General features: G+C 45.4%; 1 protein-coding gene across 3 annotated transcripts in view; it reads left to right on the plus strand.

The window, feature by feature from the left end:
• The window catches only part of POLR1A (RNA polymerase I subunit A), a 78,171-nt gene that overhangs the window by 41,032 nt on the left and 24,179 nt on the right, over positions 1–12,960 (plus strand). For all 3 annotated transcript variants that reach the window (XM_007175333.2, XM_057558411.1, XM_057558412.1), the window contains 4 exons: positions 8,311–8,460; positions 9,496–9,679; positions 12,006–12,088; positions 12,208–12,366. In XM_007175333.2, the coding sequence (XP_007175395.2) occupies positions 8,311–8,460; positions 9,496–9,679; positions 12,006–12,088; positions 12,208–12,366 (576 nt within the window). The remainder of the gene's footprint in view (positions 1–8,310; positions 8,461–9,495; positions 9,680–12,005; positions 12,089–12,207; positions 12,367–12,960) is intronic.

Here is a 12,960-nt window from a genome sequence, read left to right on the forward strand (position 1 = left end):
CCCCTCCCCAAAAGTAGCCACTCACCTGACTTCTAACACTATAGGTAAGTTTTGTCTTTTCTTGAACTTTACATAAATAGGATCATAGAGTAAATCATATCTTTGTGTGAGTCACTCATGTCATCACATATGGTGGTAGTTTATTCACTTTTGTTGATGTGTGGTATTATATGAATATACCATTATATATTTGTCCATTTTACCGTTGATGGACATTTGGGTTGTCTTCGATCGTCTTCATTTGGCTATTACAAATAGGGCTACTATGACATTCTTGTACATGTCTTTTGTTGAGCGTATGTATGCATTTTGATGGGTAAATGCCAAGCAATCAAATTGCTGAATCATAAGATCTACCTTCAACTCTAATAAATAGTTTAATAAACACTTTTCCAAAGTGCTTGTAGCAATTTACACCTCCACCAGCAGGGCATGAGAGTTCCAGTTACTCCTTATTCTCAGCAGAACTTCATATTATTGTCCCATTTCGTTTGGGTGTTTTTTATTTTTTGTTTTTTCCCCCATCTGTGTAAATTTAGCCATTGAAATGGGTGTGTAGTGGTGTCTTATTGTGGTTTTAATGTACATTTCCTTAATGACAAGTGAGGTTGAGCACCTCTTCATATGCTTATGGCCACTGGGATCTCATCTTTTGTGAAGTGCCTGTTCAAGTCTTTTGCCTTTTTTTTAGTCTATGCCATTCTCTTATTAATAGGTAAGAGTTTTAGAAATATATTCTAGTGTAAGTCCATTGCCAGATATATGTATTACAAATACCTTCTACTTGATGGCTGGCCTTTTTGCCCTTTCACTTAATGCTGTTTTCTAATGATCAGAAGTTCTTTATGTAATATAATTCACCAGGCTTTGCCTTTTATGGCTAGTCCTGTATAAAAATTACTTGGCTGCCCCACGGTCATTAAGGTATTTCCCTGTATCATTGTTAAGCAGCTTTATTGTTTCCCCATTCATGCTTAGGTCTACTGTCTGCCTGGAGTTGAATTTTGTGGATGTTGTTGATGTGAGGAAGGGGTCAGGATTCATTTCCTTCCCGTAGGACTATCCAGTTGATACAACATCACTGATGAAAAGACCATTGTTTTTCCTCTGCTCTTTAGTATCTCCTGTGTTGTAAATCAACTAATTGTATGTGTGTAGGTCTACTCCTGGACTCATTTCACTTCCATTGATTAGTTTGATTCCATTGCACCAATACCACACTGTCTTAATTATTGTAGCTTTATAGTAAGTTTTGATTTTCGATAGTAAAAGTTTCCAGCCTTGTTCTTCTTCATGACTATCTTGAATATTCTTGGCCCTGTGAATTTCCATATAAATTTCAAAGTCATCTTGTATATTTCTGCAAAAAAGTACCTGCAAGGAGTTTTTTTAGGATTACATTCCAGTGTTGAATCTTCCAAATTATGAACACAGTATGTCTTTCAATGACATAAAAGTCTTGTTCATCTTTCATTAGATTCATTCCTAGGTATTGCTATTATAGATGATATTATGTTTTAAATTTCCTAATTGTTTATGGTTGGTATATAGAAATACAATTAATTTTTGTATATTGTCCTTGATTCAGCAACCTTGCTGATTTCATTTATTAGATCTCTGCCCTTTAAATTATTTTTAACTATAGAAGTAACGTAAGTTTTTCGTGAAATAAAGAGACAGTAGGGCTTCCTTGGTGGCGCAGTGGTTAAGAATCCACCTGCCAATGCAGGGGACACGGCTTCGAGCCCTGGTCCGGGAAGATCCCACATGCTGCAGAGCAGCTAAGCCTGTTCGCCACAACTACTGAGCCTGCGCTCTAGAGCCTGCGAGCCACAGCTACTGAAGCCCACACGCCTAGAGCCTGTGCTCCGCAACAAGAGAAGCCACTGCAATGAGAAGCCCGCACGCCGCAACAAAGGGTAGCCCCCGCTCTCCGCAACCAGAGAAAGCCCGCGGCAGCAACGAAGACCCAATGCAACTAAAAATAATAAATAAATAAAATAAATAAATTTATAAAAATAAATAAATAAAAAGACAGTAATATGAAAGGAAAAAGGAAAAATTTCCTCTCTGTCCAATCCCATTCTTCATGTATGTGCATACTCTCATAGAAAAGAAATAAAAATGGAATCATATTATACCTACTCAGGAGAAGCATGAACCATGATTAAATTTGACATTCAATTTTGAGCTTGTATTTAAGACCACTTCTTTATCCATGATATTCTGGTGCCTGAGGCGTGCACTTACCTCATCCTCAGGCACGTCGACCTCAGTTTTAACTGGTCTGTAAGACGGCTTACTTTGAGTCACCAGGTCCTCCAAAGGGAATCCCATTATTTCAGGCAGTTTGTATTTTTAATTTGAACCACCCTAACACACTCCAAATATAGCATGAAGTTTATTTAACTGTTTTCATGTGCTAGGTTGACAGAACCTTTCTTGTAATTGCTTTGTGACATATTTAGTTCACTTAATGCTGTATCATGGGGTCCATTCTGTGTCTGTACGTGTAGATTGACTTCATTCTTCTTAACCCATTCTGTGTTGTACCCAATAACATGGATATATATAATTGATTTAACTGTCTCTCTATTGGCAGACATTTAATGAGTGTCCAGTTTTTTTGTTGTTGTGGTTTTTTTGTTTTGTTTTGTTTTTGGCCACGCTGAGTGGCTTGTGGGATCTTAGTTCCCTGACCAGGGATCGAATCCAGGGCCCCGGCAGTGAGAGCGCTGAGTCCTAACCTCTGGACTGCCAGGGAATTTCCTATTGGCAGACATGTAGATTGTTACCTGTTTTTTTACTATTCTGAACAGTGCTGTGGTGGACACCCACTTATATCTATACTAGTGTACTTTTCGTTGGTATATATTTTAAATGAATTCCTAGAATTGTGATTGCTGGCTTAAAGGGTATACACATTTCAAAACATTTTTTAAAAAGAAGTCCATTTAATTTTTAGAGCATTTTTTAAAGTTCAATACAGGCTTCATATAAATAATTTAAATAATAAATAATTATAATTCTTATAGATTTTGCCTCCCTTCACAGTTTAAAAGAATGTTGCAGGTATGATCTTTCCTTCCTAGCATAGTTTATGACCAGAAAGTAAATTATGCACTTCTAGAATATTACTGTAGGTAAGGACCTCAAATCATCTTGTCTGGCATCCTTGTTTTTTTTATTGAAATGTAATTCATACTTACCAGAAAAGTTACCATTTTTGGTAAGTATATAATTCAGTGATTTTTTTTTCGGTGTATTCTTTATGTTGTACAATCATCACCACTAATTCCAGAACATTTCCATAACCCCCAAAAGAAACTCAGTACCTATTGGCAGTCAGCCCTGATTCCTCCTTCCCCCATTCCCTGGCAATCACTTTCTGTCTCTATTGATTTGCCTGTTTTGGACATTTCTTATACATGGTATCATACAAGTTAGGTACGCTTTTGTGGCTTGTTACTTTTACTTAACATAATGTCTTCAAGATTCATCCGTGTCGTAGCATGAACAGTACCTCATTCCTTTTCATGGCTGAATAATATTCCATGGTATGGTTATACCACATTTTGTTTATTCATTTGTCAGTTGATAAATGGAATATTTGGCTCGTTTCCACTTCTCGGCTGTTATAAATAAGGCTGCATTGAGTATTCGTGCACCAGTTTTTATGTGAATGTGTACTTTGAATTCTCTTGAATATATAGCTAAGAGTGAAATTGCTGGGTCATATGGTAATTCTGTGTTTAACTTTTTTGAGGAACTACCAAACATTTTTCCAAAGCAGCTATACAATTTTACATTTCCACCAGCAATGTACGAGGGTTCCAATTTCTCCACATCCACGCTAACACTTATTTGTCTTGTTTTTTAAATAACCATCTTAGTGGGTGCAAAGTGGTGTTTCGTTGTGGTTTTCATTTGCCTTTCCCTAATGATTAATAATATTGAGCATCTTTTCATATGCTTACTGGCCATTTATAATATCTTCTTTGGAGATATGTCTGTTCAAGCCCTCTGCCCATTTATTAATTGGGTTGTTTGTCTTTTTAATTGTTGAGTTCTAACAGTTCTTTATATATTGTGGCTATTAGATCTGTATCACATATATGACACACAAATATTTTATACTATTGTATGGGTTGTTTTTTCACTTTCTTGATAGTGCCCTTTAACACACAAATATTAATTTTGATGAAGTCCTATTTATTGACTTTTTCTTTCATTGCCTGTGCTTTTGGTGTCACATCTGAGAATCTGTTGCCTAATCCAAGGGTACACAGATTTACAGCTGTGTTTCCATCTAAGAGTTTTATGGTTTTAGCCCTTACATGTAGGTCTTTGATCCATTTTGAGTTAATTTTTCTATGTGGTGTGAGGTAGGGGTCCAGCTTCATTCTTTTGCCAGTAGATATGCAGTTGTCTCAGCACCATTTGTTGACAAGACTATTCTTTCTCCATTGAATGTTCTTAGCACCCTTGTTAAAAATCAGTTAACCACAGATGTATGGGTTTATTTTTAGACTCTCATTTCTAGTCTATTAATCAATATGTCTATTTTTATGCCAGTATCATGTCCTAATTACTGTAGCTTTGAAATAAGTTTTTTTTTTAATTAATTTATTTATTTTTGGCTGTGTTGGGTCTTCGTTTCTGTGCGAGGACTTTCTCTAGTTGCGGTGAGCGGGGGCCACTCTTCATCGCGGTGCGCGGGCCTTTCACCATCGCGGCCTCTCCTGTTGCAGGGCACAGGCTCCAGATGCACAGGCTCAGTAGTTGTGGCTCATGGGCTCAATTGCTCCACGGCACGTGGGGTCTTCCCAGACCAGGGCTCGAACCCGTGTCCCCTGCATTGGCAGGCAGACTCTCAACCACTGTGCCACCAGGGAAGCCCCCTGAAATAAGTTTTAAAATCTGGAAATGTGAGTCCTCCAGCTTTGTTCTTTTTCAAGATTGTTTTGGCTATTTGGGGTTCCTTGCATTTCCACATGAATTGTAGGGTCAGCTTGTCACTTATGTAAAACTGGCAGTTGGAATTTTAATAGGGATTGCATTGAATCTGTAAATCAGTTGGGGGAGTGTTGCCATCTTAACAATGTGAAGTCTTCCAATCCATGATGTCTCTCCATTTACTTAGATCTTCTTTAATTTCTTTAAATAGTATGTTATTGTTTTCCACTTACAAGTTTTAGACTTCTTTGGTTAAATTTATTCCTGAGTATTTTATTCTTCGTGATGTTATCGTACATGGAATTGTTTTCCTAATTTCATTTTCAGATTGTTCATTGTTAATGTGTAGAAATATGGTTGATTTTTTTAAAAACAAATTTATTTGTTTATTTATTTATGGCTGAGTTGGGTCTTTGTTGCTGTGCACGGGCTTCCTCTAGTTGCAGGGAGCAGGGACTACTCTTCGTTGCGGTGCGCGGGCTTCGCATTGCAGTGGCTTCTCGTTGCAGAGCACGGGCTCTAGGCATGCAGGCTTCAGTAGTTGTGGCACGCGGGCTCAGTAGTTGTGGCTCGCGGGTTCTAGAGTGCAGGCTCAGTAGTTGTGGCACACTGGCTTAGTTGCTCTGCGGCATGTGGGATCTTCCCGGACCAGGGCTCGAACCCATGTCCCCTGCATTGGCAGGCGGATTCTTAACCACTGCACCACCAGAGAAGCCCTACGGTTGATTTTTGAATGTTGATCTTATATCCTTTAGCTTTGCTGAAGTCATTTAGTAGCTCTAATAATTTTTTGTGGATTCCTTCGGGTTCTCTCTACATAAGGTTATGTCATCTGCAATTAGAGGTAGTTTTCATTCTTACTCTCCAATCTGAAAGCAGCTTTATTCTTTCCATGCCTGATTGCCCTGGCTAGAACCTCTAGAACATTGTTGAACAGAGTGACAAGAGCACACATTCTTTTCTTGTTCCTGATCTTAGGCAGAAAGCGTCGTCTTTGCTCACTGAGAATGGTAGATGTAGATTTTTCATTGATGCCTCCCCTTTATTAGGTTGATGATGTTCCTTCCTATTCCTAGTCTGTTGAGTGTTTTTATCATGAAGGGGTATTGAGATTGTCCAATGCTTTTACTGCGCCCTTGATTTTACGGATGAGGTGGCAGGTCACATCTCCCTGTCCTTAGATGGTTGGATACGTATGTTACCTTTCTCTCAGACTTCCCACCCTGACTGTGCCCAGCTGGCGGTCCCCACGGGGCATGTGGCACTGTGGTTGAAGGGCAGCCTGTGGTCAGCATCCCGGGGAAGTCACCCTCCTGCCTGTACTCCTCGCCCCCTCTCCTGGCAGTGCCAGCCTTGTGAAGAACGGGGGCCGTGACCTTCCTGGTCATTTTCTGCGGGATGACAAGGACTTTTGTCTGCTCTCTTTAACGATGCTGTTGCCAGTTGTCCCTGGTTCCCGGAGCACTTGCGTGAAAAGACAGCTGCTCTCGTAGCTGCCCCGACCCCATTGTGCACATACAGATGCTTCTTTGTGGGGCACAGGCACACAAAGAGCTGTTGATGCCAGCTGATGGCTCCCAGCCCCTCCTCAGCCCTGGGCCTGTCAGACCGGTCTGCCTGCCCCCAGCCTGCCGTGTCTTTGGGAATGCGTGCTCTTGGCCTCTGTGGAGCTGACCCGTGGTCGTCCCCAGGTATGGCTGCCCCCATGTGGCTTCTCTGTGGAGCAGCTGTTTGTGAAATCGCCTCTCTTGGCCTCCTGCTGGCAGCCGTGTATTGAGTGGATGGCCATACTGATGGGCCCAAGTGGGCAGGGGAAGGACTCCCCAGCCCTTCAGTAGCCATAATTAATCCCAGTCAAATAAATTTATTTCTGGTATTAGCTATGTAAAAGTGAATTGTGTGGGAGCCGTTGGGTGGCCGAGCAATCACATCCCCGGCGCGCCCTGTGATAGACCTCACACAGAGACAGCGTCCCACGTGCTCCCCACTCAGGACGCCTTAATAACTGCTTCTAAAGTGCCAGTCCTTCTTGTCAGTGTCACTTGGGAGGCTTATTCTTTGCAGCATTTATTTAGCTTCAAAGTCCAGACAAGGAATGTATTTGGAACAAGTGATCCTGCTGAAAGTTAAATCCGAGCCTGTCACTCCTTTGATCACAACTTTCCAATTACCTTTCCTTCTCACCCAGACGAAAAGCCTTCTGCCCAAAACGCATGATCTGATCTCTGCAGGGCTCCCTTCTCCTTCGTGGTGAGGCTTTCCCTGCCTATCTTATATGTAAAATCCCAGATACTCTCTCCCCCTGCTCTACTCTGGGTCCTCCTTCCCCGCTTTATTTTCCTCCAAAGCGTGGATCCCCTCGGGATTGGAGGCTCCACTGAGGGCAGAGACTGTGTTATTCGTGACTCCCCCAGCGCCTGGCTCAAAGTAAGCACTCGGTATATAATTGCTGAATGAATGAACGGATCTCGTCTGTATGCTACACATGAGCAATGCTAAGGCTAAGAGAACGTAACCCTTTGCCCCCCAGCCCACGACCAGTCAGTGATGGAGTGGACCCTGGGGCACCCCCTTATCCCCGAAGCTTCACTGCAGCCCGCTTCTCGGTCACATACCTCGGGCCTCCTCTGTGAAGCTCTTCAGAGGGAAAACGCTGGATTCTTAGTCTGTACATCCTTTCCTCCTTGGTGCCCACCAGAAAGTCAGCACTGCTCTGTGGGAGGACATTACTAACTGTATGCGATAATTGTCATCTGTTTTGATGTGGCCTGAAAATGAGAGAAGGATGCCTCTGGCGAGTGTTCCTGGACCTTTGCCTCAGTCCTGGGGCTCACGCTTTGCCTCAGTCCTGGGGCTCACGCGTCAGGGCTGCCTTTCCCTGGGCAGTGTTACGAGCCCCGCCATCTCTCTCAACCCTGCTGTCTTTGTTTTCCTTTTTTTTTTTTTTTTTTTTTTAACCACATACAAATTTAAATCTTCCTCTCCTGTGATCCCACAGCAATTTATTTTCCTTTTCTTCCTTTGGGCTATTCAAGAACTTAATTTCAAGTCTAGGGCATTGTTCACTCTAAGAAGAAGTGAAGTTCTTAGTGGTATGTGTTTTGTTTCCAATCCGAAACTCCCTCCTAAGTCATGTAAGCAGAAAAGTAAAAACTGAGAGCTTGTCCCACAGACAAGAAACTGTCCCTTTTTTGGTGGTGGTGGGTTTTTTTTTTGTTCGTTGTTTTCTGCTTCACCTCCAGCTCGTCAGAATGGAGTTGTCTGCGTTTCAGGATGAACAGGGACAGGAGGTCCTAAAAGGGAACGTCTCAGCTTCCCTTCCCGCCATCCGCTTTGTCTTCTTTTTCTTTCCAGGTTGTGTCCACGCTGCTCATCAACATAATCCCAGAGGATCACGTCCCACTGAACTTGTCAGGGAAGGCGAAGATTGGCGGGAAGGCCTGGGTGAAGGAGTCTCCGCGGCCCGTTCCCGGCTTTAACCCCGACTCCATGTGCGAGTCCCAGGTATGGCTGCCCAGCTGTGCGGGTTGGAGACCTTCTAGTGCTGGGTTTAGGCAGCTTGATTTCAAACCAGGACAGAGAGATGGAGACACGTGCACAGAAAGAGGAGTCGTGCCTGAAGGGAAGGAGTTGTACCCAAACTGTGTCGACTTCGGTTTTGGAAAGAGTAAGAGTTGACCGTTAGCATTTGACTCTCAGTATAAAACTCATAACCAGCACGGAAAGGCTTCTGTGGCAGAAGGCCTCTGAACTGGACTCAGCAGAGCTTGGAAATGCAGACCCTGTGTTTTCCCCTGAGACCCCTGAGAGGCTGAAGATCATTACGCTGCTATGAGGTTTCACACCCCGCAGCTCTATGCTTAGGAACCAGGCCTCGGGGGAAGCCCCAGGGCAGCCAAACCGGGGGACACAGTGCTGCTGCGGGAGAGCGACACACTGAAGATTGCCAAGGCCTCTGTGTGCTCTTGGTGGGGGAGTATCCCCAAGGCCCCAGCACACAAGTGCTTTGTCACAGGGTCTAACACACATTGCATTTGGAACGCAAGCTGCCCCTCTTCTTTCCCTTCGTAGATTATACGCTTAATGTGTGTGGCACTGTGCAACTGGAAGTCCTTCCTTGAATTAGCTTCTAATGCTTGAACCCAACTTTATGGAAGTACAAATTCAGGCCTTAAATGATATTAAAAAGGTCGTGTTTTTCTTATTCCCAGGGTACAAGGAAGGGAGTACCTAGGCCAAGGTCACGGTTATGAAGTTTAGACGCTAGGTGTTCTCATTTCCAGTCACAAGGCTTTTGTCAAGGATCCTTGACTTTAAGTCAGTACAGATGGGTGGAGGGAGCAGGGGGGCATAAGAACACACTGAAATATCTGTGTGTGTCTGTGTGTGTGTGTGTGTGTGTGTGTGTGTAGTCTTCTTTGCATCAAGGGCTTGAGGCAGGTTACAATAAGGTTAACAAGACACGAGATGGGGTGGGGTTGGGGGCCTCACACAGGAGGCGTTGTCTCCAGCCCAGCGTTGGTGGCCGTCCCTCTGCAGGTGATCATCAGGGAAGGGGAGCTGCTCTGCGGGGTGCTGGACAAGGCGCATTACGGGAGCTCCGCCTACGGCCTGGTCCACTGCTGCTACGAGATCTACGGCGGGGAGACCAGCGGCAAGGTTCTCACCTGCCTGGCCCGCCTCTTCACCGCCTACCTGCAGCTCTACAGAGGCTTCACTTTGGGTGAGTGTGGGCAGGTGGCCCTGGGGCCCCCTCCCCTGGCCAGCACGCCCACCGGCATGTCTCCCCAGCTCTACTAGCAGCCTCCAGGGGAACAGCAGGCTCCTTCTACAAAGGCAGCCTCACTTGGCCACCAGCGACATTTCACAGCCTTGCTCCTTCTCAGTGCTTCCCCCACCCCCCAACCCCCGTTTCTTCACACAGCACAGAATGACACCCCCCTGCACCTTCATCTCCATTTCCATTCTGTCCCTTTCTCAGCCCCACCCTTTCTGGTTTTCGGTCCCTGAGACCGATGTTCTCACACTCACACTCACCTCCATTCTCTCTTGCAAGTGCCCTTGCAGAATCCTCCAGGCACTCTGCACTCCATCTAGGGTCCTCCCTGTTGTCAGAACTGCCTACACCTCCCGACGCAGCAGGTGAGGTTGGAAACACCATGTTGGGGCAGACCTGTCAGGTGATCCTAAGATAGAAGGAGGAACTCTCTGGTTTCCTCCCTGGAAATGAGAGCCCGCTGTTTTAAGAAGTGGGCTTTGGTAAAGGAAACAAGTGTGCAGATACTTTCCGTGCCCTGAGCTCATTCAGGGCAGCGCGTCTCCAGGTGCACAGAGCGGAGCCCGAGCCCTTCGGCAGTTCCCTGTGAGGAATGGGTGACGGGCTGCGTGCTGAGCAGGGGCCCCAGTGAGCGTGGGAATCGTCCAGCCGACAAGACCAGCAGCGGTGGGACTGAGACTCTGTGTCCGTGGTCTGGCTGGCGTGCAGACACAGGGCCGGTGGGCCTGCCGCAGCTGGAGTTTGCTCGTCGGCCTGCAGCGGGGCCTGCATAACTGTATAATTTATATTAACTGTGGAAAAGTCAAAATAATGTAGTACAGGTGTGAAAATAATTTAAAATCACCCAGCATTCCACTGCCAGAGATAACCAGCAATGTCGATTTGATGTGTGTCTTTCTAGACTTTCCAAGTGCAAACACATTCAGAAAAAAGGGGATCCTACACTACCTAGTGTTTTGTAATCTCCCCTCCCTCCATTTGCAGATGTGTTTTATAAATGTCCTCTTGGGTGAGCAAATATAAACCGATATCCTCAGGTCTGTGCCTACAGACTCCTCTACTTGTGTAGACGTACCGTAGCTTATTTAACCAGTTCCTGTTATTAGACATTTAAGCTCTTTCCTGGTTTTCACGATATTGCTGGGATGAACACCCTTGAACAAATATCTTTAAAAACGAAAAGTAGAGGAAGATCCCACACCCAGACAGTGACGAGGACCAAACCGAACAAGCAGCTCTGCTTAGCACATGGTACGAGGAGAAATTGACCAAAGTGCAAAGACCATCTGGTGCCTAGAGACTGAGAGGGCGCAGGGCCAAGCTGGGCGTCGAGCTTGGAGGGAAGGCCGGGCTAGCCATGGTGCCTTCTAGCCCTCGCAGCTGGAGGTCACTGGAGGGACAGCAAGGCGGTCTGGAGCTGACCCCATGGAAGGGCCCACTTTCATGGTTGTGGCTTCCGCACAGAGGGACAGTTTCTTTCCCCTCCTGCTCACACAAGTTCTTTAGAGGCTCTCAAGCTTCCAGGAGATTGCATGCGGGAGTCCCAGCCATCTTAGCCCAGCTTTGGAACAGTGCAACCTTTGTCTCCCTTCCCACTCAGACCTTGGCCGAGGGACTTTGGAGTCCAGTAGCTCTCAGATGTAAACAGAAAATAGTTCATTGAAAGAGAAAGTGGGAAGACTTCTTGCCCAAGGTGAGGACTTCCTCAGCCCTTTGAAGCCAGAAGGACAAGCTTAACTGAAGTGACCCAGGCTTTCCTCCTTCCAGGGCAATGAAGGGGACCCTGCGGTGGTGGTCCCTGTCGCCCAGGCTTGAGCATGTCTGTGTGTGTGCCTGCACACGCATTCTCACAACCATATAGGCTGGTCCCTACGACGTGTGACTTCTGGGAGTCAAAACTAGGATGTCCTCTCCCTCCCTCTCTTCTTTCCTCAAACTCAGTTTTTCACCCAAAACGTCATCTTCACCTCTAGCCCATCCATCCAACATGTTTTTATTGAACAGAGGGAGTATAGCTGGTGGCTAAGAGCACAAGTTTGGGACGTGGGCTTGGATTTACTTTCTGCCTCTGTGACTCTGGGCTCAAGTTCGAGCCTCAGTTTTGTCATTTGTAAAATGGTAAGCCCTTACGAGATGGTACGAATGTCACCATCATTATTCAGGTGCTCCCTGCATGCGTGGCACTGTGCTCCGTGCCCTGACCTCACCAAGTTCACGGCCTGGTGAGAAGTCAGGCCCGGTCGCATCCAAGCTTGTCTATTTCACTTCACAGGCGTGGAAGACATTTTGGTCAAGCCGAAGGCAGATGTCAGGAGACACAGGATCATTGAAGAGTCCACCCACTGTGGGCCCCGGGTGAGGAGGGCCTGGGCGGCCACTGCCTGCCGCAGAGGGTTGGCCGGGCTCCAACGAGATGAAGCCCACACCCTCCTCACTTGGCTGCAGCCTCCGACGTTTTCCTTTTCTCATTCTAGGCTGTCAGAGCTGCGTTAAACCTTCCAGAAGCGGCATCGTGTGATGAGGTCCGAGGGAAGTGGCAGGATGCCCATCTGGGCAAAGACCAGAGGGATTTTAACATGATTGATCTGAAGTTCAAGGAGGAAGTGAACCATTACAGCAATGAAATTAACAAGGTTAGTCCAGCAGTGTGTGCACTTACCACCACCATTTTGAATGCTGGTTTTTTAAAAAATTACATTTTGATTCTCACTCTGGGCCCTTTGGAGCAATTTGGCTGTTTAATAGCTGACTAGGTGAGACGTGAGGTGGGGCGAGTAGAATTGATCGTTTTGAAAAGCCAAGGGCTTCATTCCCTCAACCCGTTGGGGTCTGGAAAGGTTTTTGATTAATGCTGAGAAAGAAGGCATTGCACTATTTTTCTTTTTTCCTTTTTTGTTTTTTTTGACCACACACAGCTTGTAGGATCTTAGTTCCCCGACCAGGGATTGAACCCAGGTCCTTGGCAGTGAAAACACTGAGTCCTAACCACTGGACCTCCAGGGAATTCCCCACTATTTTTCATTTTATTTTATTTTATTTTTTTTATTTTTATTTTTTTTAAAGGATTTTCTTATTTATTTATTTATTTATTTATTTATTTTTGGCTGTGTTGGGTCCTCGGTTCGTGCGAGGGCTTTCTCCAGTTGCGGCAAGCGGGGGCCACTCTTCATCGCGGTGCGGGGACCGCTCTTCATCGCGGTGCGCGGGCCTCTCTCTATCGCGGCCCC

Source organism: Balaenoptera acutorostrata, chromosome 12, assembly GCF_949987535.1.
Source record: "Balaenoptera acutorostrata chromosome 12, mBalAcu1.1, whole genome shotgun sequence".
NCBI lineage: Eukaryota > Metazoa > Chordata > Mammalia > Artiodactyla > Balaenopteridae > Balaenoptera > Balaenoptera acutorostrata.